At 33.5% G+C, this 27594-nt stretch overlaps 1 protein-coding gene across 6 annotated transcripts; it reads right to left on the bottom strand.

The window, feature by feature from the left end:
- Positions 1–26881, bottom strand: LOC143464438 (E3 ubiquitin-protein ligase XIAP-like). 6 transcript variants are annotated; one of them, XM_076962193.1, is made up of 18 exons: positions 26237–26881; positions 18183–18735; positions 17429–17598; positions 15960–16000; positions 15558–15847; positions 14476–14546; positions 14263–14359; positions 14057–14127; positions 13683–13765; positions 12927–13112; positions 10496–10655; positions 10143–10396; positions 7276–7447; positions 6198–6310; positions 5930–6081; positions 5786–5851; positions 2533–2595; positions 1–1786 (listed from the first exon to the last, which is right to left on the bottom strand). In XM_076962193.1, exons 2-18 carry the CDS (start codon positions 18682–18684, stop codon positions 1587–1589), a joined length of 2691 nt encoding a protein of 896 aa, XP_076818308.1. In that variant the 5' UTR covers positions 18685–18735; positions 26237–26881; the 3' UTR covers positions 1–1586. The 6 variants fall into 6 exon arrangements, 3 of the variants coding, with proteins under 3 accessions (XP_076818308.1, XP_076818309.1, XP_076818310.1); XM_076962194.1 differs by lacking the exon at positions 26237–26881 and having other exon boundaries at positions 10541–10655; positions 18183–19052; XR_013118496.1 differs by lacking the exon at positions 26237–26881 and having other exon boundaries at positions 1726–1786; positions 5709–5851; positions 18183–20664.
- Positions 26882–27594: the final 713 nt, after the last annotated feature.

Here is a 27594-nt window from a genome sequence, read left to right as displayed (position 1 = left end):
TAACCTTAAAACTTTTATTGAGTTCACAATATACGCTCAAAGATTAGTAACAGAATGGCCCTTTATGCAGAGATACCTTGAATGTGCTTCCAAGTTTGAGTTTAACATTCGGGAAAAGTTACTTTTTCATATTTACAGGATTCTGGATACAACATTTAAACAATTTTCGAAACACAGATCACGAACTGTGCTTAAAAATATATGTAAAAAATTTGAAATGAATCTGAACGAACATTTCAAAATAAAAAGCAAGCGCAAGCGGCCTGAAAAGCTTCCTTACGAGACATCGTGGTCGGAATTTCGATAACTGAACACATGAAAACAATCAATAGTGAACAAAAAAAATGTACATCTCTGAACATCTAACTCCTGTTGGAGTTTGTTTGACATCAGGTGGATGTTCAATTCAATCAATATACCTTGTGCTTATACGTCATGCACACTATGACATTATCTACAGGTACAGTACATATATTTTTTATGTATTTTTGCTTTTATTATTTTTATTATTTTATTTTTACATTTTTTTATGTTTTTTTATGTTTTTAAATTTCTATTTTGTTATTATTTTTTGAAATATTTCTAAAGAAATATTATTAAAGTATGAAAAACAATGATTTACACTCATTTACTAAACAATGGTTATTGAAAACCATTAAAATTGAATAGGCCATCTACAAGAATAAACCAGTACAAGACGGAAAAATAAGTAAACAAATAATAAAACAGCAACCTATAACATTATGGTTCGATAAAACATCAATAAGAAAACAGTAGCAAGAGACTTTGAAGTAAAGTATTTATTCAAAGTAGAAATTGATTTGATCACCGAAATGGAAACCAATATTATGAATCACAGTGAAGGTATATCGTCTAAACAGTCGGTGCGCACACATGAGCCACTGGTGAACGAAATTTAGACAGAAATATTGGATTGAAACCAAAACGAACTTGGATGACAATTTCAATGTGCATACTGTGAAGACAACGTGAAAATAACCTGGTAAAGCCAAAAAAAATTGGGAGGTTAAACATAGTTACAAATTTAATAAACGTTCAGCGTACAGTCGGATGACCTGGTATTTCTGTCAGAAAACAGAGGTAAATTTAATTATTACTTATATGTATGATCCGACCTTAGCCAGTTACAGAAGAAACATGCAACACAGCTAAGTTCTGTGGATTATCGTTACTTGGTCAATGATTAGCACAGAGCTTAAATTAGAAAACAAAATCAAACTTTTACACTAACCTATAAAAATATTTCCGCAAGAAAAACCATAGTAATTGCCTGTTACTACATGTTGGACCGAAGATAATAAATTCAGCGCAACATGACAGCACTAGGTAAAGGAATCTGTAAAGATTTTGTGGAAGATGGCAAAGGGTACTTCCATGATGACTTCCTAGCCACTGCATATCGAAATTGTCACCGAGATGTGCTACTAAAAACTAAATGTTAACTATCATGCTAATTTATTTTACACCTAGAGTGTTTGAAACTCAGTCCGCAAGCCCCCTAACTTCATCAAAGTATAACACAGTAGGGAATATTCATCAGTAGAACACGTATGCGCACCGACATTTTATGACATGTAAGTCCGAATAGATTTTTCAATCTTCATTCTGCATATTGGGCACTTTCTGAGAGCTTGTGCACATTCAGTGCAGCTACAAAGATGACCGCATGGAACAAAAACCACATCAGCAATTCGATCCAAACAAATTTTGCATTTTCTTTCTTCTTGCAATTCTCGAATACGAGCTTCCATTGATGGAGTGACGTCTAAATAGATCGTTTTAAAAGTTCTCTGAAAACTCAGAATAATCTTTCATAATAAAGTGATTTGTCAAATTATTACAATTTTAAAATGAAAAAGTTTGAGATAAACTCCAAGTCAATAATTTAATGCTTCACTCCATTTAGATTTAAGACGAAAACTTAAATAAATATTTTCCACATCTGGCACTATTTGTGCAACCTTACATTTCATCTAAATGCAAAATTTTCCTACTTAAATTTGCGTCTCAAAACTGTCCTAATATACAAATGAGAGATAAGATAAACACATCAAAATATGTACTGTATACAATAAATTATTGCGAAATGATATAACGTATTCTGCATTAATTAAGGCTCGCTTACTGCCAGCTGTTGGCGTGTTTACATAATGCTTCCGACGCAAAGTTTTACAGTAATGTGTTATTGTTATGTACAATGTACAGGGAGGGTGAAAATTGTAACATGCATTGAAAATTGCTAATATATTCCATAATTCAATAACAGCTTTAAGGATATTGCGTTCATATATTCATACAATGGAGAATATGTGCACAAATATCATTAAGTTTTTAATAGGAACATGGATGTTATTTGCAATTTTTGATGGCGAGTTAAAAACACCAGATACATATCAGCAAATACTGCACACATATCATTTAGGCAAATTAAACATGGAGTAAGAACATTGAAACTTCTGATCTCTAATGTTCTATTTGACATACTCTATTGTCTATTCTATGATTTATCACCTTCTGGCATTGATATTTCAGCATCCATTGGTTCTTCAGTTGCCTGAGCAGTGTCTTGCTGGCCTTTATATCGAAGAAACAAAATGTACACACTTGTAAGTTTATGAGCTTGCTACCTTGGCTACCATTTTCACTCAAGATTATTTATTAAGCATTGCATACCATTATTAAACAAACACAATGAAGTTGCAATTGCTACAACAATTGCAGCTAAAACCATTTTTAATAACATGATGCTGACTAGTTTTGGATAATAATAATTAAAGCATAGGTCAAATTGAATGAATGTTCATATAGTATACAATGTATATGTATTAGGATGTTTCATTTTTTCACCATTTTGGAATTTAAAAAAGCTTGGGGCCTCGATAGGCCGTATTTTGGGCACAATGAAAGAATCTAAACTTTTTTGATTTATGACGTCATTTTTGGTTTGAGGTTTTTCAACCCTTGTTGAAGTTTCGGTGGGGGTGCATTTTTGTAAATTGGCGATATCTTGGTTACCGATTGAGCTAGGGCAATAAGAAAAGTGGCAAAAGGTGCGGAATGGCTGGTTTCCTATAACCACTCAATACATTTTAACTGTATTTTTGCTCTAGAAAAAAAAATCATTTGAGAAAAACAAAAATTTTGACATATTTTGCATACAAGTCAACATGTCAGATTAACTATTAATTATTTGGGTAAATTACTGACGGAAATATTTCAAAATAAAAACGTTTGTGATGCAACAACAGTTGTTCACTATAAGGACAAAATAATACAATTATTTTAAATGTAATTAAAAAGTTTAATAATACTAAGTCATGATACTGGGATGCTCAAGTGGTAATCCTACTAGTCACCGTAGTGGTTAGTGCTTTAGCCTTACTGTTGGTTTGAAGATGGCGCTTACCAGATCAGCTTTATCCAGTGCTTTTATTAAATATGAAAAACTTGCTGGCAATGTTTTGCCTACCAACATGGATGTTTTGAATCACTATTATCTTGAAAGTAAGCACTTAAGTGAAACAAATCAAAAGTTTATCCGGAAAGCACCAGCTTTCAATGATGTTAAGGAGAAAGTTGTCCAAGATGTTGCTGATCTTTGGATGAAAGCAAGCTTACCCACAGTAAGCTTAATAAGGATTGAGACCAAGCTAAAAGAACTGATTAAGAAGTTTAATCTTACACGAAAAAGAGCAAAAAAGATTAAAAAAATGTGATATTTTTGATGAAGATTAGTTAACAAATTTATTTGACATTTGTAAGTGCAAGTGTAGTATTGAAGAAAACCCATCACTGAAAAATAAAAAGCTTGCTTGCAGTTGTGTTTTTAAAGACCAGATACCTTCAAAAGAGATAGATTTTCTCAAAGATCAGCAAACCACAAGAAAAATGATCATGTCCTCAGTTACTGGAACATCAGTTACAGGGGAAGTACAAAAAAAGGAAAAAATGGTAGACAACAGTTTCCGCAGTGACGAATTGTGCTTGTTAGTGTTAGCTTCTCATTTGCTGATGAATGTTCCGGAAAATCTAAAAAACCTTTTAACATACAAACAGGAGAGCATAGGTCACTCGCGATGGATAACAACAGCCAGCGGCTACCTTCGTCTTCTGCTTTTCAACATTGGAAGTCAACAAATGTCCACAAATCAAAAAAGAAAATTAGAAAAAATTATTTCTTACATTGTTTCAGTTTATGTACCTTCTTTTGTAATGATACATTTGCATCCAAAAGTTTGTGATGGTCCTTTTCTTACTCTTTTCCCACGCAACCTTCTTCTTGCTTATAGAGAAATCCATCCAGATGTTGCTGATATGGTAATGAAGTATTACTTGGATCATGCGGCACGATGGCTTAACCCCCAAAATGTGGCTTTAAGTGATTATTTTGAGGTGCCACCATATCTAATCGAGGCTGTTAAAGTATCCACTTCCATGCTTACTTACTTATGAATCATAATGCTGGTTTAAAACAATTTTTCACATTGAACAGCAAACAAGCACCTTGCATTGCTTCAGATGATGTTGATCCAGAATTTTAGAAAGCCATTGAAAACAATAATAGGTGCAATGAAAGAAAAATTGGAAGGTTGAAAAATATTCTGCAGGACAAAATTCGTGAAAACGAATCTACTCTCAGGTGTACTGATTTTCGTTTGCAAGCATACCTGTGCAATATGGATAACAATTAGTAAAGACAGATTTTTGTGTCAACATAAACTGTTATTTGTGTTGGTTGTCAGTTTAAAGAATAAAAATAAATTTGAATAATAAATACCGTTTGTTATTTGGATTACGGGACTGTTCTTACACAGTAGAATAACGCTAAAGTTGAAATCAAAGTTGCAGTTTAACATGATTGTTTACTCGATCTTTCCCGAAATACCGATATAGCAGTTATTTACACAAACTGCTGTAATTTTAAGTTTATTTTAGATATATGTTTGTATAGCTTACGTATAAAATCTTTTGCTTTTAATGGCGAAGGCCATGAATTAGATTCTTTCATTGTGCCCAAAATACCGCCTAGGGAGACCCCAAGCTTTTTTAAATTCCAAAATGGTGAAAAAATGAAACATCCTATTATGTATACTATACATACCATAGTATTAAAGAACTTTATACCATGTACAGTCCTTTGTGTATTTTATACCAAGTTCTTTGCACGATATGTAATTCTAAATTCATTCAATTTTACCTACGCTCTGAGGTGGGATGACTTGGTTATTATTATCCAAAATTAGTCAGTACTATGTCAATGAAATAAGTTTTTAACTGCAATTGTTGTAGACATTGCCACTTCGTGGTATTTGAAAGGCCGCTCAACTCCTCCCACCATATGTTATTAAGAAACATTGTATGAACGAGTACTTGTAAAAGCATAAGAATAGAAATAATTGCATTAGTCTGGCAATAATAATGTTACAGCAAAATAAAAAAGCAGGATACAGGATGGCACTTTTGGGTTATCTTTTATTTTTAATTTTACACTTGCTCTTAGTACACCAGATGAAGCAAGCTAATGTAAGTTTCGTGAGTAACGTAAGTTTCATCCTATATCCTGCTTTTTTTATTTTACTATCTACTGATTATACTGGGTTAACACAGTTCAGTCACCATCAATAACATGTAAGCATATGCTGCTTCAAAAATGAGGATGCACATAAACTCGAACATTTAAAAAATACCTTTATCATATCAAAAGTTGCTAAACATATACTTCATAAAATATTTTTGAAGTATTTTCGAACAGGAAAAATTTTACCAGCTGTAACAACAGACACAGGTTCCCCAGTAGTTTGACTAGTATGATCCCTTGTTTCTGCTCCACCTGAAGTAAAACATGAACTTCTAAAGTAACTAGCAATAATAATGTTGCAAAACCATAAATTTATGGAGTTTAAATTACCTGGTCTCTTGATATTGGTTGGCACAGAAGGCGTTCTTTCAGTGTCGCTGCAATTTTCATCAGTGTCAGAATGATCAGATGGTGGAGAGTGGGTGAGATCTTCAATCAGACTTTCCACCGAACGATACATCTCGTTTCTATTTTCAAATCGCCTGCAAAAACATGACAAAAACAAACAATTAAAATACACAAGTTAAAAAATTTCCTTCTTAAAAATAATTCTATTTGTTACTAGACACATGTTTGTACCCGGTTAAATGGTTAATACCTCTTAATGAGTCGACGAATCACTTGGCCATCAAATCCCATTTCCACCGCATTTCTAACTATGCTGGATTCCATTGCATCACTGAGCTGACTTCGTACACGCTGCATTTCCACCTAATTTAAGTAATATGAAAATATTAATTTAGTCTTTCCATATACTTTGTATTAAGTGATAATTCAAAAACCTTAACATAAAGTCAGAGGCAAAAAGTCAGTGAGGAGTAGAGTATGTGCAAATAGTAAGGTTTCAGCAGCAATGAATAAATATTGAGCCAAGTGCAAAGAATTGCATATAAAGTTGTGGCAGAGTGTGGCATGTTACATAAAGTAAATGAGAGAAAATAAACTCAGACGACCTAATGTTACTAACAGACAGGCAAAGGTTATATTACTGATAAATTTTTAATATTACCATTTGATAAAAAGTGGTTTGATTAAAGTGAGTAAATTTGTATTACTGTATTGCAGTTTGCACATCAGCAGTAACAGTGAGTTAATATATTTAAGTTGTTCCGATTGCCTTCGTATGAGAATCTGTATCCTTGGACTGATGAAAGCCTTTGCATGATCTAAACTTGGCAATGATTCCTCACCTCTTAATCCCTTATTATTCAAATTGTTTTTGTGCAATATGTTTTATTTGACGCTTTTAGTTTTTGTAGTTTTGCCCGAATCCGGAACTATTCACCATGACCATGGAACAGTAGAAAGCATCGTTAATGCCTTGCTAAAACACATTATGACAGTGGTAGTACTGGATGTCAAACTCCAGTTCGCATCAAAGCAAGCCCAGCACTCTAACTGTTCTGCTACCGAGCAAACAAGTAAAACCATATACAAAACTTTTAGGTAGCGCACTGCGAAAAATATGTCTACTTCATTGTGGGTTCATATAGAACTGCTTAAAGTGCATGCCCTACAATACATCTGTAAGTGATTTAATGTGAGATGTACATGATTTTTACCAGTCATTTACAAAATTTCAAATACTTAGTGTCTTATCAAAACAATGCGTTTATCCCGTAATGGAAACATTATCACAGAACACATTTATCTCTCTGCAAACAAATTTCATTTACTTGTGGATCAATTATAGGTGGTGGTGGTGAAGGTTGTCGCTGACCACGACCTCTGCTGCCAGATGGTGGTACATCAAATGGTCCACGTAAAACAGGTCGTGGAAGGTTTGGAAACAAGGACACCATTCGATGCACAAAATCTGGTCCTTTACGTTGTAGCAAAAACTCGCATCTGCAAACAAAATGAATGCACTAAATAAATTACTAGACAAAACTTATGTGTTATGTAATATTAGAGCACCCCGGTAGCAATTTGGCAAAGCCTGTTAGATGGAGATGTTTTTCTGACGCATTGACGGTTATTGGTTAACTTAATAATTAATTGCATTCACAAAGCGCACAGTTAGTAAGCATATTAAGCAACCAGCTCTTAAATTCATCTTTTTCAGTTGACAGCTGCATAATGCACTTCTGCACAACACTACAGTAAGCATCAGATACCACAACATAGCAATGGGTTTTAAATCTGTGCAATAAAAGCATGAGTTAAACCAAGTTTAACAACTACAGTCTGGAACAAACTCCTGTAAGATGCACTGCTCTTATTCTTGATGCAATAACCGGAACTGACAAAATATACAAACCACAGTGATACAGTCTGAGATCAGTCAGTGATACAGATACAGTGATGCCATAATAATTTTGTTACTTTTTTCCAAAAAACTTGGTTTCCCACCGAATCCAAAAAACATGATTCAGTACACCCCTACACTCAAGTCCTACACCAACACAAAACTTTAGCGTTGATGATAAAATGATAAAATGCCATACAAAATCAACGCACGAAAATTGAACCAATCTAAAACAGTTTCACCCAGCCCAAAACGATAATTATGGAAATCCTTACACATATTTATATGGTACTGACACAATCATGAAAACTAAACATAGCTGAATGTTCAGCAGGAAACCAATAAGTATTTGAAAATGCAAGAATATCTTACTAACTTACCAAATTGTATCAAACAAAAAGGATTAAAATTGTAGCTAAAATGAGATTTAAATGATTCCTCTGAAAAGCCCAGAAACATCTGAAGAAGTTGGTTTTATTTTTAACGCAACTGTAAAAGCTCTAATCAGCAATTACCGCACACAATATAGCAAATAAAAAATTAAAGTATAACTTATCATATTTTAACTTTATGTAGACAAAGTTGCAAAATGATGTCAACAACTGTATAGAAGGTCAAAACAATCACAAATTAACCTGTTCTATTATTTTGTAGGAACTAACAAAATTACAAGTACAAAATAATGAAAAGCAAACAAGAAAAGAATGTTTTCCATGAATTATGGAACAAGACTGACTTGAGACATAACACCTTTCGTATAAAAAAATGCTGAAGTGAAATACTATGTATATAAACCAGCAAAATAATATTCATCAAATAACAGACCCGCTCCACTGCATGTCCAAGTTTTACATAGTTTTTACTATGTACATACATAGTTTTACAACTTCAACAACAAAACAATGCGCCACAAGAACAAGTCAGCTTAAGTATATATCTGAGTAATTATTAAACAGTAACATGGCGCAATCAACACATGCATGATGCATTCAATCAGAAAAACTATAAACAAAAAGCTGGCTCAACTTTGACACACCTGACAGCACATATGATGTGGTTTGAGAAAAAGCCTATTACTTCAACTAGGTAATCAATCATTTTATTTTTCATCAAAAGCACGATGGCGACGAAAAATCAAAGCCAGTTGTTATTTGCATTAAAACGTGCTCAAAAATAATGAAGGTAATAATTGCTGGTAACAACCAGCACGACCACTAAACCCATAATTAGTTAAACTCATAAAACATAAGTTAAAGCAGCGAAGTTAAGCAGACGAGCAGGTGGTGTGTTCAAGCAACAGATGGTTTAAAATTGCTTCAATGCTGTACATCAGCGGATGGGAAAAGAAAACCCACTGTGAAAGAAACCCCATCCCTGCCCGGGTTTCTGGCGGCCATTACAATACTAATACTGTATATAATCAAGTGAAAAGAGATCTTGTGATCCGTCACTATCCCTCTACAGCAGTTTCAAGTATCAGTGTCGGCCAATTAAAATTTATGAAAAAAATAACACCGAAAAAGGTGTATTTTTGCAACAACACTATTTAGTATATAGTATAGCCTAAGATATAACTTACATGGTCAATACCACATCACTTAAATTGGGCTTTGCAGATGATACATTAGATAGAATACTGTACATTAATGTCTCTTGTGACAAGCTAAACATACAACAAAATCAAATAACTCCTGGATAAGGCAATCAACTCCACGAATAACTTTCATCAAAACAACAACAATGTTAAAATTGCCCTGAACACCCAAAATGTAAAGGAACATAATGGCAACTGAACACAGCCCAAAACAACTTTAAGGTAGGCATCAACTTCTACAACACATCAGATTCAAAACGTCATGGATAAAACCCTACTGAAAAAAGCCAACAAACTTCGCAACAAAATCAGATTAAAATCATGTTAAAATTTCCACAAAACCAACATAGTACTACAAAAAAAAGACAATTCAATAAACCTAACATCTGACACAGTGAAGAATAGGCAACAAATGCAATAAAACAAAAACAGTAGACGCAATCCAATTTATTTCAGATTCCATACATTATAAAATAAATAATGTATAAGAAACGACCAAGTTACCATGATTTCAATCATTGGTGTGCAAACGGCTTTGACAATTCAAAAGCCAAACAACACGTCTTACCCACAATGCAGCATGCAAAAACAACAAAAGTTAATCGAGTTATCTGCATCTCGTATAAACCAAGAAACATTATGACTATGGTCATGAAGTAACTGTTGATCATGTTATAGTAAATTTTTCTATGTATTCTTACGTTGGAAACCACTTGGCATGTTCAGACCATGGCTCATCACCTGGGTCCCAGTTTTGTAGACCTCCATTGCAATACCAGCATTTCACTCTGTCTCGTTCTCCAAGAAAGAAAAATCCTGCCTTAGCTATTTGTCTTGGTGTTGCTCTCACTCGACTTTGCGGCCATCGGTGATCAAATGTTTCAAATCTAGAATCTTCATTCCTCATGTGTGGACTGACAGGATAAAGACATGGAAAATTGTTTTGCAACTCTCTCTGTTGGTAAACAAAATTTTCATCATGTTTAAGAAAACAGAAACCATTTAATGGAGTGGTAGTTAACATCTACAAAACATTGTATTTTTTCAGAAATACCCTTTTGCTAAGCATATAAATCCAGACAAATGAGCTAAAGCAAACCCGTTCAGTTTCTGAAAGATCAGGAGGTTCACGAAACACAGCTGGTCGAGTGGAAGGTGCTAACCTATCCCCAGGTGGGATTGAGACGTTTCTACCATCTGTCCCCTGAACCATTCTAAAAACAAAAGCAATGGACTGGTAATAAGTGTATTGTAACATTAAACTTCGAATGATGTAATATCATGAAACATCATATGAAGACAAATTTGAACTTGAGAATCAATTTTTTGTTAAAACTCTGTGTAGCATTTACTTAGTAACCATGTTAAGGTGCGTCAACATAATAACTATTTAAAAAAAACATCTTAATGATGGACCACTGCAATACTGATATCATTGTGACCAGATACTGGAGAAAAGAATTTGTCAAATATGATTGATAACATGATTTGTTGGCACAAATATAAATTTTCCTCATCATTGTCTGACATTGTTTGCCAACAAAAATAAGGCGTAAATTGCAGGTAAACAAAACTGCTTCAAATATATATAACATTGGTTCAAGTCGACTTTGAACTAGGGTGACTTTGTCATCTTACATTTTCAAATCAGGGTAAATAAGCAAGAAATTGTCATATTCCACTGCAAAATAGCAAATACTTTTCTTGTGGGATGCATTCTATATCAATGGCAAATAACATTATCACCAAATTTAGCTCAAAATAGCTTAAATGTTCCTATCAAAAGAGGAATATCTCGTATCTTTCCTAAAGTTAACTCAACACATCATATCTCATTTGGCGATGAACTTATTGAAATAAGACTTTGTAGCCATGGTGAACTTATTTTTCTGATGAAATTAATGTGGGTATGAGTTTCTTGATTATGAAAGCATACATTATAGTTATTTGTTAAAAGAAATGGAAAGTAAATATAAACTAGTAACTACTAACAAGGACAATGCTTTGAAGCCACATTACAACATAGGCTAAGATTGCTGTAAACCAACAACTACTTGTAGCCAAAACAGATGATGAAGATGTGTGTGTTAAACAAGTGACAAATTGCCCACAAATAATCAAAAAGTAAAACCACATTTATTTCTCCAACAATCATTCTATCTTGTATTACATGCAAATCTATTATTTCAGCGACAACTCAGTTTCATATTTTGCAACACAATACATTCTTCAAAAAAACTGATGTGTGTTGGTGGAATGAAAAGCCCGTTTATACTGAATATTTATATTTTTTTAAGTAACACACACCATAACAAACAAATGGAATTCCGATCTAACACATTTAATATGCCTCATACCAAAAATATTCCCGAAAAGATACTGTTAAATTCATTGGCCAAACACTATAATCCAAGTTTTTATCTGTTGCTTTCTAATCCATAATATGTATTAAGAAGTCATCATTTAATGTGATTGGCATGAATTCAAACTGGCTGCAAAATGTAATAACTTGCTTGCTTTTTCTCAAACATATTTCAGAAATATTGAATATATTCGGTACGGTATTATAATATATTTTGTACGGTATAATATATAATACAATATACCGTACAAAAAAACATTAGTACATGAAAATACACAATTTCTTCATGACATCAACATCGCTTAGATGTTCTCAAAAACATATTACATGTGAAACACAACACGAGGAAAAACAAGACATTGTTTCAAAAATAAACAAAAGCACAAGTTTGCTGTAAGCGTTTCCACAAAAGAGTTGCAGATAAACTGGCAAAGTATAATTTTTCATCCAAAGTGCATGATGTGGCGTGTTGGATACTTGCAAAATAAGCCAGAAGAAACACGTAAATGCCTGGATAAAGTGCAAGTTGATATCTGGTAATGATCTAAACTGCATCATAGATGAGATGAAGTAAATTTGTTAGCATGCACAGTGCACACACACACACAATCATTGAACATCGCATTTCAACAAAATATGGTTTCACATTGCCTGCTCCCCATGGCGATGGTGAACCTTGCAAACAAACTTTCTGGCAAACCACAAGATACATTTTTACAGCTTTGCCATGATAGTTCTGTCAAGGGTGATGAATAAAAACTGGAATGACCTTAAGTAGATAATACAGAGCTCCATGGCTCAGGAACTTGTTCTGTTCACTTGTGTTCAGTAAGTTCCAGCCAAAAATTGAGGCATACAAATGAAAACTTTGAAGTGTGGCAAAGAACAGTAAAATTGACTCTATGGAAGAACCTAGTGCTTAATGAAGCCATTATAGAAAAAGAACTAAATGCCAAGGCATTGTCCAGAAAATGCATCAGCAGATAACATGATGATACAATGATCTTAGAAGTGTGGATAAAACGAAAACTTCATCATTCCTAAAAAGCATAATTCTCCTAAAGTTAGCGATCTGATATTATAAAATTGAATGCATTAGAAATTTGCCTTTTAAATAAGATACCTGCAATTAGGAAAGTGCCTTCTGTGTTCAGCATGAACATTGTCTCCATAATTCCAATTTCTTAGGACACCACCACAGGAAAAACACTGAACTCTGTCCAAGTTGCCAAGATAGAAAAACCCTGATCGAGCCAAATCACTTGGATAGACTGTTCTTGTTTCCAAGGCCCAATTAGAGAATGATCTCCTGCAAGTGTACTAAATATATTTAAAAGCAGTTTTAATAATCTTATAGGTGTTTGTATCAAAGAAGTTTTAAGAGCTAAGTAACATAAAATTAAGAGCAACATTTTTTTTATCTTTTTTTCCGAAAGTAATTCCATGTTGTCAGCATTAAGTTAACTTTCCCAAGTCAAGTACTATATAGTATACACCTTGTAAGTAATTTACAAAAATTACGTAACTGGTAACAACTAGTATTATTTTGTGTGTAGTAGGTAGAACTGCATGACCCTTGACAAGTATACCCTTATTGGGAATTACAACCCGTTCATTAACATATACTAAATATAACAGAAATAATCAAATATGTGATATTATGGCAAAATTATACCACTGGAAAAACAGCACTGTATTTGATATCAGAAAAAAAATGCACCAAACTGAAATCCATACGACCAAGCATTTGCCAGTTTTTTTGCCAAATTGCCTATCAACTAAGCTTACTTGATAGTAAACAGAGCATTTGCAAATACTATCACATAACCTACCTAATAATAACACATACAAATTATATGATTCATATTGAGTTACTTACATTCTGTCTGCTTCCCTTCTAAGGTCCAAACTTCTTACCAACTGCTCGTGATGAACTGATGGAATTGTAGCAAGTTCCACTCTCTATAAATATAATAAACAACCTTTACTGAAACGTTAGAGCGAAATAGAACAACTAGCAGGAAATATGTTGTCATTACGTTATTGAAACATTCTACGAGATATAAAAGCTTAAATGCTAGTTTGAAGTCTGTCTGAGAAAACACATAACAAATTCAGCTGGTGAAAATGACACATGAATCAAATTGATTTAGCCGTGAGTTTCAAATTATACGCAAGCATAGCTATTAGTGTTTTTTACAAATAAACTGGCACTAAAATATTCATCTAATTTGTGAAACATAATAACAATACTTGATAATTAGTGCTCGGTGGTGGTTGACGTACTGGCCGCGCTGTTTGAGCAGATTCATGCCTTCTTGAACCTAAAAAAATAGACATAAGCTTTGCAACATATTTTTACTGGTATCATAGTCAACTAGCTAATGTTCTAAGTATTTAGTTACCCTCTGATGTTGCAAACTGTCAAATTTCACAAATAGGTAACTTTCGCTAAAAACCTGTTTGATTAATAACTTCTCCAGCTGGTTTTACTGTTGATACAACTGGCAGATTGGCATGAGATTCTGACACATTGCTTTTTGATTCACCTGAAGCCTGAAATTTTGAAGAAACATGAGAATGCAACGTGACAATGTCAAAATAACAGTAACCCTCAATAAATGTTTTGTTATTCTCGTTACTGAATGGGATAATCATTTCCATTTACTCACTTGTCTGCTTTCAGTAGCCAGATTATCTCTCATCTGTCCACCCTGACTTACAAATCGAGCAAATATGCCTCCTTAAAAAAAGAACAAAAACTATCTATTAGCAAAAGGCAGATGACACTTCTTTATAAAATTAACAGTCGTATTTTCATCATATGAAAATTAACTTTAACAATGTTAACTTAATGTTATGCTGTCGATCCCATCCCAGTATTTACAACTTTGTTTCAGTAGTGATACTATTTTGTTGAATAAATCAATACAGGTGCCTACCTAATTACTGTAAGTTACCTAATTACTGAATAATATTTCATGTAAGCAGACTATCTGGCACATTGAAAATCGATCGGCATATTGCATTTTCTACAAATTTAATTATTGATGTTGCATGCAGAGGTGGGCAGTCGGTACTTTAGAAGTACCGTCGGGAACGGTACTGGTACTTGGAAAAAAATGTACCGACAATTCCGGTATTCGATACTATTTTAAAAAGTAGTTCGATACTTTGTCAGTACTCGATAACGGTACTTTTTGTGTAACAGATGCTGCTGCAAATGCAATTTTTGCCACAATTATACCCTTGGTAAAGGTTACTCCAGGTCAAAACATATGTGACTTTAATCGCTTGCAATTTTACTTGTCATTCCTACATTAAAAAAGATCAACAGATGCTAAAATTAGTATTAACGATTAATTAATATGTATTTTTGAATACATGCTCAATAAAATTATGAAATTATGTTGTGAAAAGTACCAAGTACCGACGGAAATTTCTTGAAAAAAGCAATTTGGTACTTTTTTTCAAAGGTACTGATGGTACCGGTACGGAAAAAGTTCTGCACTACAGTAATTCGGTATTATAGTACCACAGTACTGCCCACCTATGGTTGCATGTTGAAGTATTTTACATACATTTTATTCACATGATCTGTGTGTTTTGTGAAAAGTTCATGTCTACAAGAACCTGAGTTTGTCACATTGGAATTGCTAATTTTCACAAAACTGTACTTTTCAGTATGATAGAATAAAAGAAAAGAAGAAAGAAAAATGTAAATCAAACGTGAAAACTATGTTTTCATGAATACCAATGGGAACATTTCCACATTCTTCCAATCTCATCATCTGGCAATCATTCCAATGCCATCTTGATGACTTTACATCATCTCCAAGTGTCCAGTCTTCCACACACAAACCACAACTAAAGCATTTCACTCTATCCTTGTAACCAGTGTAATAAAAGCCAACTTTAGCAAGATTGCTGGGGTTAACAGGAGTTTCTTGAGGGAACTTGATGAATGTGCTTAATCTGTATGATTCTTTCACTGGATCCCCGGGTGGAATGTAAACACTGCGCTGTCCTGGTGGATCACGTGCCCTACAAAAATTGATTTAGAACTTAGAACCATTTGAAATATTTAATGAAGTCTAACGCTATTGTTCCATGAATAAAACCAAAAATTATCATGATCTGATAAAGTAACGTTTACCTGTCATAGACTCTCCCGTCAGCTAAGATCACCGAATCTTCCTGTAAGTACAACAACACCAACATTATTATCATGTTAAAACTAGAGACAGCAAAATGATGTTAGTTAACTCCTTTTTTTAACAATCACGCTAATGTATTTTTATTCAGAACACAAAGCAGCTCAGATCATGTAAACTTAATAGGTTAAATAAAGCACCAGAGTGAGTGCATAAGCTTGCAGTTTATGTTATGCTTGTAAAAATTATTTTGTATTTCTCTGGCCTTTGTATCCACATACGCTTCCTTTGCTTCACAAATTCTCACGATGTAGCAACCTTAGCTTTCCTATATGCTTTCTTCTGCAGCTATCATCCCTGCTCAGTACCACAGAGCTTTTGCTCTTCTCTAGTTCCAATTTTCTAAAGTTTTATTAATTGTTTACTCCCACTAAATTAATTTTAATACTATAATTATCCATTTTTCTTTTTGTTAAGATACTTAATCTAAAGCTTTGAAGCTTCTCAGTGCTGCTTCATTCAATTCTTTAATGAAAAAGTCTGCTAACAAGTAACAATATACATTCCATTTACATATTCAAATGTGTTTTAATTATTGTTTTTAACTTTGCCTAAATTGCTATCATCATAAAACTAGGAACTAACACAATGCCATCTCCCTGGGCTCTTGCTTTACCACTGTTAATATCACAGACAACTTTATCTATCAAAATAAAGTCAACCTTATTCATCATTCTTTCCTTCAGTCAATGTGACAATAGGAGGTCTGACAATGGCAAAAATGTGTGTTGGAAATAACTAGAAATGTGTATTCTGGCAAGCTCTAGTAACCTTAAACCTATCTAGTTAGCTTGACTCTGAACTCGACTCCTTTTTCCGATGAATCAACTAACCAGCTAACCGCACCTTTATCCTCAAAACTTATAAAACATTTCCATTTAATAGTCCCTTCACTACACTAAACAGTTACACTTAAAAATACCTTAGAAAACGTCTAATTTATTTACATGTCCTGGTATATGTCATTTATTTTCCCAATATTCCACTAGCTCTACGTCAAGACTTAGAAAATCACATAGCTCTGTGCAAATGTGTTTTGGCATGCTGAATGTCAGCCTTTAATGAAGGTTCTGCTAATTACAATGTAGTACAGTACTAAAATGCCAGTTTACAGTACTTAAAATTATTTTTCTGTATACATGATTAGTTTTTGTCATGCTCTTTTTACCGAAACTATAAGGACTATGCTGTGATACTCCATACTTTCCAATGTAAAGCCGCTTGGTATTTTCATTTTTACAATAAATAGTAATTATTATTATTATTGTCAATAACAGTTTAAATATAAACTTAAAATTAGATCATTAAACAGTATTGATTTAGAGTTTGATCAAAATTTCTAAATTACTAAGTGCTACAACTACAAGACAAACTACAGTATATCTATACATTTACATCACGTTTTTCCCACCTGAACAACAGAAGAAACAAATTTGTAAGTTTGCATTATCTTGTTACAAACACTGGAAAAATCAGACCAGCATTTGATAAGATGTTTTTGAACACCTTTCTGCAGATGAAAATCATCCAGTTCAAGAGCACAAGGCAACAAATAAGCATACTCAATGTCATTTGAGGTATCTGCAAATTATTACAACAAAACTAGTCAACTTGTAAGTAGCTACAGCAGCCAGTATCAAAAATATCTGGGTTAGCTTGGCAGTCGAGTATTGGCCTCGCAAAAAATGTGGCTGGTGTTCAATATCTAGGACACTACAGCGTTGTAATGTCATTGGGCAAGGCATCAACGACACTTGCTCCTGTTCTCAAACTCAGGCAATACTATATAAAAAATCAAAAAACAAAAATAAAAAGATGACAATTAGAACTTGCTTTAAGGGCTAGCTTGGTAACGGTAACTTACAGAGATAAGGAATCATCGCCGGATTTAAGTCGTGCAAAGACTTTCTACAATCCGAAGATAAAGATTATCATACTATACCATAGTTATAAATAACTTCAACTTGGCTAAGTGCAAAAGTTTACAATAGCTTGCAAAAAAAGCCTCGACAGTTTCTCATAAAAAATTAGTATGAATTTAATGTAAAAAAGAGAGCATGCTAGCCTTGTATTCAAAAAGAAACGATCACTCTTTTTAATATTAACTTGAAAAACACACTATACTTCAGTAATGGTTAGATTTCTTGTAATAACAAATAACTTACTCTTTGCTAATCGCTTGATAACTTGCTTAACAACATCAGTTTTTGTAGCAAACCATATATTATCCTTTTCAGAACCTAGCAGATTCCGATACCGAATGTTGTTGTAATTTAGGAAAAAGCTTAATGTTGTCAGCAGCTTAATGTTATGAAAGTCTGGATCATTTAAAATGTGTGTGAAATCCGCCATAGATACATGAAATACAAGATAAACTGTATTTTTGACAAGAGTTAGTACATGGCTTTCACAAAAACTGTCAGCTTCAAAATAACTGGTCTTGCATTGGGATTTTATTTCATGTTGAAAGGTAGACAAACTCTGTTTGGTATCTTCAGTTGAAAATAAATGATTTGCAAAAATTTCACAAAGTTCCGTTAACCAGATATCCAAATTTTTCAAAATGTTTGATCTGAATTGGAAGATTTCTTCAGAAATCCTATGAATATCCCACTGTCCGGCATGAACATCCTCAGGATAAAATACTCTTTCTTCACTAACTGACATTGTAAGAAAAACATACTGTGCCTACTTGGATTTATGGCAATGTTCCGATATCTACATAAAGTAAAAAATAAAAGAATAATATATATACATTTCAATATTCAACAGTAAATCACTGATGTCAGAAAGACTGGTTTCGAAAAAATAGGGTCTAATGCAGAAATGCACAACCAGATGACCACACAATTTGAGTAGCGGGGTCTAGGCATCCCTTGGTAGTTCTCTTTTGCACTAGAGTACTTGGCCCAAAAAATATATATGAAGTAAAATATTAAAAATATACTTTTATCATCTTATCTAATGCATTTACCTTTAAATATAGTACTTGGGTAAATATGATGCATTTCATGCATGTAGCCTACTGTACGAAATTTTATTAATTTATCTCATGGTATTAAACTATTAACAACTAGCACGACCACTAATTCCACTATACCCGATAACAGAAATAGAAAAAAAAATATTAAACAAAGTAACTAATTCAGTATTTCACCGTATGTAGGTCAGGTAGCCTGTCAAAGATCATAAGCAATTCGGTGCTCCGTTAAAATTGCTATTGAGGCTCTCAACTGAAAATCGCTATATTTTGGGATTCCCGTATGCTAAACACATTGACTTTGCACCATTGGATAATTGCCACTGAAAGGGGAACAAACTTGCCCTAGAAAAATCTACGAGCGATGCAGTATGGAAAGCCAACGCCGCAAAAATAGCAAAGTGTTAAATTGTATTGCAACTTTGCAAATTATGTTTTGTTTTCATACTTTGATTGGAGGGTTATCAAACGTAATTTGATAGATTCCAATCATGGAACAACAAGCCAAACTTCATAACGGCATTCAAACGGGCTTTTCTGTGATTGCCGTTGCACGATTCATATGGCAAATTTTAAAATGGCTTTGCAACATTTACAATTACACCACAGTTTTATAAACTTGATATTTTTAATTTAAACCACGACATTTAAAGTCAGATATAACAATTGCAAAGCAAACTGGCTGTTGGCATGTTACAGTGCCTAATGGAAAATAGTGTTTCCTTTAATCGTGTTGCAGTTTTGTTAATCAAATGTCCGTTTTTTTAATCGTGTAACTTATACCATGAACTATAAAATGGCCAAATGATTGGAAAATAGTGTTCGTAAATTAAAAATAGGCAAACCAATTTGCAAAATACATGCGTGATTAGACAAACATACATAAATTGCTGAACCAACATCATTTCAAAAACACTAAATGATTCTATAAAAGTACGCATGAATCGCATAACGTCTTCATGAATTGCCAAGTATACATAGATCATCGAACGTATAGAATACTATATAGATGATTAGCCAAAAGTGCATGATTCGCCAAATGTACGTGATTCGGTAAATCCATGCGTGATTTGCCAAATGTACATGATTCGGTGAATGTAAGCATGATTTGAAAAATGTACATGATTTGCCAAATGTACATGATTCGATAAATGTACGTGAGTTATCGAATGTACATGATTCGGTAACTGTACACATGATTTGCCAAAAGTAGGCTACATGATTGATCAAATGTAGGCCTACATGGCTAAAGCAAAAATCGCACAATGAAAGGTACACTGAGGCTGAAAAAAGAAGTACAAACTGCACAAGGCTGGCACAGTAGTTTGGGGCAGCGTACACAATTAAAATAAACATGAAATTGGTTTGCCTAATATACCAGGTAACTTTTTGATAGCTTGTAATGAAATGATTGTTTATCGTTCCTTAGCCTGTAAGGGCGACCACTTCAATTACAAAGTTTGTCTGTAGAATTGTTGTCCTCGAAGTAAATGAGTCTCAGGTCGTTGTTTCGCTTTTCTTAATCTTAGAATCAATTGTACACCATGACAACTGTATAAACTGATTATATTGTTTCTTGTTTAAACGATTACATTAAATAAGACATTGGGACAGCTACATAATAAAGTCGACCACTTTCTAGGGTTAACTTAGTAGACTGTGACGCAATCAATAGCTATATATGAAAGAATAACTCACGTCACGATTTATAACGATACACAGGAAGTCATGCATAGGCAACACGTAACGCAATGCTTTGCTTTGCCGATTTCCGTATTCTATGCGGCATTCGATTTGCAAGCAATTTTATAATATCATCACAAGCTCATTCAAAACGGGAATTTCCTTAACCGTTGTTTTTTTGTCACTCATTTATTTATTTGCAAGTAAAGTAGAAGTAGATTACCAGCTTATGCTGGTTAATGATTTAATTTCATTTTTCATACATAGATGAATACAGAACTACTGTGTATAATCATGCAGTTCAGTTATACTTAAGTTAACTGATTTTCACATAACTAAAGTGAAATAGGGTTGGGGTATAATAATGAACTACTGCCTAGGGTAATAATAACAAAAAGTTTGAGAACAAACGCTTTACAGATTGCTTCGTATGTATAGTCTTATGTTTTGGAATTTAATGCAATCTAAAACACCTCAGTAGAAAAAGAAATACAGAAACATGATCGCAAGAAATAACATGCCAATAAAGCAATAACTCATACATACGTTCTATAAACTAAAAAACAACCTAACGTTAATGCAATTTGCAAACGAATTAAGTGTATTTAGAAAAACAGGTTTTGTTTTTCGGTTTTTATTTGCAACACTGACGTTACTAAGTACTATAGGGTAGTGGAAAAATTAAAAAGCCAGGGCTCGTGCGAAGACAACTTTTGAACTTCAAACTTATTGGGACCCGAACCTCTGACGACATAATAAAACAAACAAAAAACTGATTTGTGAAAAAAGAAAGGTATCGATATACTTTTAGCTATACATTCAACGCTTTTGTCCACGGTATACGCAGTTGTTTTGATTTAATGAGAGTAGCTATTGCACAAAGAGATTTTTTCTAAATCATAGACTATTTTCTGAATAAAGCTTAACTTTTTAATGAACAAATGAACAGGAACGTTGCAGTGACAACGCCTATATTTGTGACGTATTTTATGCAGTAATTTTTTTGAACGTAATGACGGCACAGCAAGATTAGAAACTATAGGCCCGGTAGAAAATATTGGTAAAATGATTACTTTTTGTATTTTTGGTTGAAAAGCAAACGTTCGGTTAAAACTAAGAGTTAAGCTCAAGGTTTGTGAGAACACTTCAAAATGGTGACTTTCGTGCCCAGCCTTCGGGCTGGAGTTCGACACATCCCTACTATATGCGGGCGCTAGATCTTTTGCAGTTGACATCAACTTTCTAATTAGCCTTCTCCTCCCAGTCCAAATACCTACTCATTCTGTTTTTCAGTTTCATTGCCAATTGCAATTCTATAGTATATCGGAGCCTCTATTCTTGGGTTCAAACCCATGATCGTAAACATCGTAAAACAATTTCGTGCGATCCATTCATTGGTCATGCTTTTCTATTCCTTCAGTCGGTAATAATATTTGCACAAACGCGTCTTAATTTTTCTGCTGAAACAAGTCTTTGCGCGGTCCATGACATAGCACGAGTTCGAGTTTTATTGCGTCGACCTTGTCGAGAATGTCACCATTGTTAGAGAATGTCACCATTGAGACCAGCGCCTATCAATGTAAAGAAACTTGAGATGAAATAGAAACGACAGAGTGCCACACCGGTACTGTAGTTTTAAAAGGTTCTCATAAATACGTTTGAAATGAAATTCAGTTTGTATGGTTGGTCTAGCAGTAAAAGGTAAAATGCACGATTTTGAGTGTGTATCTGTGACATCCCCACATGTGAAAGCGGAGGCAGCGGTTAGTGCGTGGTGTTGTTTTTTAACTAAGAATCCTGAACAATACTAAACACTCTGGCAAACTTTGCATTCATAAATCAAAGGTGGCAGAGGGCACAGACGGCAAGTAGATAACTCGTTGGCAGAAATTGTTTTGGTAGTTTGGACTATAACCAAGTTTGATTGTGCCTACATGATGGCAAGCTCATTATAATTGAAGAATTTAATCGGCAGTTACTACTCAGGTTCGAAATATTTTTGTTGTACATGTGATTGTTGTAAATTGGAAAGTTGTGATTATTTTGCAATGAATGCAATTGGAAAGTTAAGCCTAAAGTCAAAAGCAAAAGTTTAGTAAGTTATAAATTCAGTTGTAAGCAAGTTGTTTAGTCTAACTCTAATCGAACAAAATAAGGTCAAACATTTACTTTTTTATGCGCTGGAATCGCTTTATCTTTGAGAGGCTATAACGTTATTAGAACAATTTCATGCTTTGTAAAATCTTGATTTTATACAGAATAGATTATAAAACTCATACGTAAAAAACTGCTTTGCGTGCTGTGATTCTTTAATTAAAGTATTTTCGTCAAGGGATTGATGAACCTGTAAGAAAGATAAACCACGCTCATAGGAAGAATAATAATTAGACTACAACTATTATGTATAACCACGTTCAATCAATCAATCATTTTATTTTTTTAAAGCGATGTGAAGACAAAAAAATCACCATTTGTTTATTAGCATGCGTTAATGAACGGGGTAAAGTGACAAAGCCGAAAAGACTAAGAACGTGCTCAAAAATAACTTGGATAATAATTACTGGTGACAACTAACACGGTCACTAACGGCCACAACGCATAATTCTTTAAGCCTGGAATTTGGGTTATAGTAATGATTAGGTTGAAGTAATGAAATAGCATACACAATTAGTGACGTGTCCTTGTTAATTTATGTGCTGTGTTTGGTACTGCCCTCTATAAAACTGAGATATTTGGCTTGGTTCTTTCGTTGCCGAAAAAGAAATTATCGCTTTTTTGGTAGTCATGTGATGACGCTGTTTACACATGCTTAAGAGTGCTCTCTAGCGGAACAAATTTCATCTGATTTCTTGCGTAAGATGGGGAAAAAGAACTTTTTGCTCAAGCATGAACAGGAAAGAATTTTTGTTAATCTAGGTTTGCGCCTATATAAAATGTAAAATTATGTTTTAAAAGTGAAAATTCATTTAATCACATTAAAAATTACTGCCAAATATTTTTATAAAAATAAACATTTAGCTTTGCGCAAAGGTATAAAGTTAAACAGAAATGTAAAAAGGCAACTTAGAAATTATTATATATGTTGCCGATTTCAGTCGATTTCATGTCATTATTTGTTAATACATTACAGCATTTACATCCTTGGTGGTTATGACCAACCAATACTTTGAGTTAGTTATACAACCACTGCAAATCCAGTTTAAAATATAAGTAGGAATGTTGCAACATCGCTACTTCAGCATAGGATAGATACAGATTCCAACGAAATTGCCCTTGGGAAATACCCTCGGGCAAATTTGTGGCGTGACAAAATTCTTTACCAACCGTGTGACCGCTGCAAACAGCGGCTAAAATTAGAAATCATGTACCTCATCAGGTCACACAAAAGATTTCAACATTTTCTCTTCAACATTTTCAACAATTGTAAAAATGGTTAATAATTTTATCGCAAACAAGAGGTGTTTTATGTTCATCATACTTCGAAGCCATATATGCTCATGAATACGTTCGTCAACCGCTGGAATTCGTTTATTTTCACGGGTCAATAATTATATTATTTTTACCGAAACGATTAGTGAGTAGATTTTATCAGATTTAATACACGTCATGTCTAGTTTGTTAAGGAAGTTATGAAAAAAGTTAATGGGAAACAAATCATTCCGCCATATTTATTTCATTAGTGGCCGCTGGGTTAAACTTCCAACGTTGACAACAAAATTTGGTTGGCAATTGACAGCATAAAAGTTGCTGAATCCAAACCTTTAATTAAGCTAAATCAATAAAAATTTAACCTATATCGGGTCGTACACTTTTACAAACTCTAGTTTCGTATACATTTCTAGAACTCTATGTTAAAAGCGCAGTTGTGAAAACGAAGAGCATTACATAAGCCTATAATAGTCTGTCGAAACGTATATGAAGAAAGCATCATGTGACTAAATATTATACTGTAATGGTACAAGTAATACCGCAATTGCGTAAACACCTTTTTCATATACGTTAATTGTACGCTCATTTTTATAAAAAAAAATTGTTAATTGCTATTCGAGTCTTGGATTCGACCTTGTTCTTTCAAGTCTCTCATCTGACATCGACGATTGAACAAACATTTAGGATCCTAGCCATTCAATCTTTTTTATTTTTACAAGTTGTATACCAGTTCTGTTTTTCGAAAACCACGGTAGGCTATGTCCGACATTTTCTCTTACACTATCCAGCGTCCACAAACTTTAGTCTTTTTCTACCGTTAATTTTATCAGAAATCATTAAATCAACCATTGTTGCAATTTTTCATTTTCTGACAATATATGCCAAAAATACTTCAATTGTCTTAGCATTTGTATTTTTCTATAAGACTTCCATTGCTAAGTTCCAAGATATTCTCATCGCTCTTATCTGAAATTACACTTCAAAAGCCTCCACTTTGTTCCCCAGACGTTTTGTGATTGTCTAGAATTCATATAATCATTCTATAAGCTTTACGAAACATAAGCTTTAAGAAGTCGAACTTTGTATGTGCGTTGTTATACATTTGTCGTCCTTTAAACCTCAGCAGATAATGGTGTTAGGTAACAAAGCGGTAAAAGGTTCATCAATTTTAGTTAGCCGGCGATGTCTTTTTAGTGTTATAAGTTTACAAAAGGGCAATAGCAGGTTTTTAAAACTGAATTTACTTAACAACAGACATATCTTAAGACACATACGACTACAGTATACAGTATACACTATACACTATACAGTAAAGCTTTCAGTACAGTATAGTATACAGTTATGGTTATGGCTAAGCTCTTATAATGTCATTCGAACATTGCAATTTTATACAAAATAACTAAAAAATAGAAAATCACTAAAGCGAGGTATTCAGCTGAATTGTGCTGTAGTGCAATCGACAGTATAGGTGTACTGTTCTGGTGGAGATAATTTGATTTTGCTTAGCAAGTTACAAGTTAAGTGGACTTTTCCTTAGCAGCACGAACGGCGGTGTATATAAATACACGACAATCCGTTTTGTAACTTCACAATATATTATTCAAGTCACAACTTTGAACAAATGAAACGGATATTTCCTATAACTTCAAAGATTTAATAATGAGGTAGAAAAAATAAAAAAAGACATTAAAACCACGTCTATATGACTGGTATAAACACAGTTTATCAATTGACGAATCACGTTCTTGTAAAACCAGTTTCCTGTTTTTAATATAAAATGTAGCAGCGGACAGCGATTCCCAACACACAGTATAATTATAATAAATGAAATAAAAGAGTATTTTTAACTTAACTACTAAAACTCGTCATGACATTCACGTACTCCATGTTAGAAACCACGGTAATGTAGTACCGTATAATAGCATAATGGAATTATACTATTTTCAACAAAAGTAAGTGCATGGTTACCTCTCGGTACATCTCGTGTAATAGAAAAATTAGCTATAAGTCACAGCTTCACATCGTAATCAGATAATTTTATTACACAACTTTTCACCCAGAGCAACTTTAAATAGCGTCCTAAACGTTTTGTCTTATTTTAAACATAACGTAGGCCTACTTGCTTACCCCATCAAGCAAACATTTATTATTGGTGACGGTAAAAGGCTTGTATACGTAAAATGTGTTAATCCAAATACCCTACTTTGATAAATTTTCACTAATATTTGCTCTATTTGATATTAACAACTTAAGTGAACCTTGAATGTTTATCTTGGTAAATGACAACAAATAGCCTAGGTTTAAATGAAGAATTTTAGCAAATATACCTTAACCTCTTATCGGTGTTTATTCTTTTGTAACAACCTTTGATGTTCACTCTTTCTATTTAGCTATAGAGACTACATACCGTGTTTCTCCGGAAATAAGACAGGGCTTATGTTATTTTTCGTTTAAGAATATGACACTAGGGCTTATTTTAGGACAAGTCCTTTATTTTCATTTATTAAAAACAAAGTTGACAATTATGTTTATTCAAACTTCAAGCGCGTAACTTCAGGTCATTGCACTTTCGCGCTGTCGACTAGGACTTATTTTAAAGGTAGGGCTTATATCAAAATCATTCTAGAAATTCAGGCTAGGTCTTATTTTTAGGGTAGGTCTTATTTTCGGAGAAACACGGTAATAAACAGGTCCCTCCTTATTTGACAAATTTGAATTTCTGTTCGGGTATAAACTCGTATGAGTAACGACTGACAACTTGAAAACCGACGACTTTTCTTGAAATTTACAAATCTTTACCCTAAAATTTCACACGTTCTTCAAAATAGCATAATATTTCTAACATTTCAACATAAAATTGTAAATGTATATAGCATAGCATAAGATGTCAGCAGCGTTCCACATATGACCTAACTACATCACCATAATGTAGAGCGCTTGAACTATTTGTACATGTATAAATAGTGGATACCATTACTTTTCCTTTCTGTTTATCTGGTCAGCTGACGTTAACTACACTCCTACATTTACCAACTGAAAATAAAATCGCCTTAAAAAAACAAACAAATGATGGCATAAATATACCATCAGTTGTACAATTACCGGTAGCTGTTAGTTGCTTGCACAACGTATGTGCCAGACATCAGCAAGACTTTATTTATAGTAAAGGAAACGAAACCGACAAAATAAAAAACGAGGGAGATTTGTGGATGACCGAAAATAGTTAATAATAATTTAATCGTTTAATAATAAACTCATGATTAAAAGACTTAAAATTAGTTCGTTGGTAAAATACAACAGCTGCAACTATTGCGAGTTATATAGGCTGCCTAGACAGAAATAAAATATGTGACCAAAGCTAAATATAGTACAGTATATTATGGCGTTTTTGCTGGATGGAAAAAATATCAAATTGCGCCTTTCACTACTCTAATAGACTACTGTAATAGACTATTTACATATATTTTGTTGTATATTTGTTTACC

The sequence above is a fragment of the Clavelina lepadiformis genome, chromosome 7, assembly GCF_947623445.1.
Source record: "Clavelina lepadiformis chromosome 7, kaClaLepa1.1, whole genome shotgun sequence".
NCBI classification, from domain to species: Eukaryota; Metazoa; Chordata; class Ascidiacea; order Aplousobranchia; family Clavelinidae; genus Clavelina; species Clavelina lepadiformis.
This window is presented reverse-complemented; position numbering and strand designations above follow the sequence as displayed.

Bases quoted from the DNA above. Each gene is read 5' to 3' on its own strand.
- LOC143464438 (XM_076962193.1), bottom strand. From the start codon at position 18,684: ATGTCAGTTAGTGAAGAAAGAGTATTTTATCCTGAGGATGTTCATGCC. The intron at 13,766-14,056 runs GTATTGTTATTA...TTATATTTATAG, and splicing joins CACCGAGCACTAATTATCAA to AGAGTGGAACTTGCTACAAT. The intron at 1,787-2,532 runs GTGATAAATCAT...CGATCTATTTAG, and splicing joins TGAAATATCAATGCCAGAAG to ACGTCACTCCATCAATGGAA.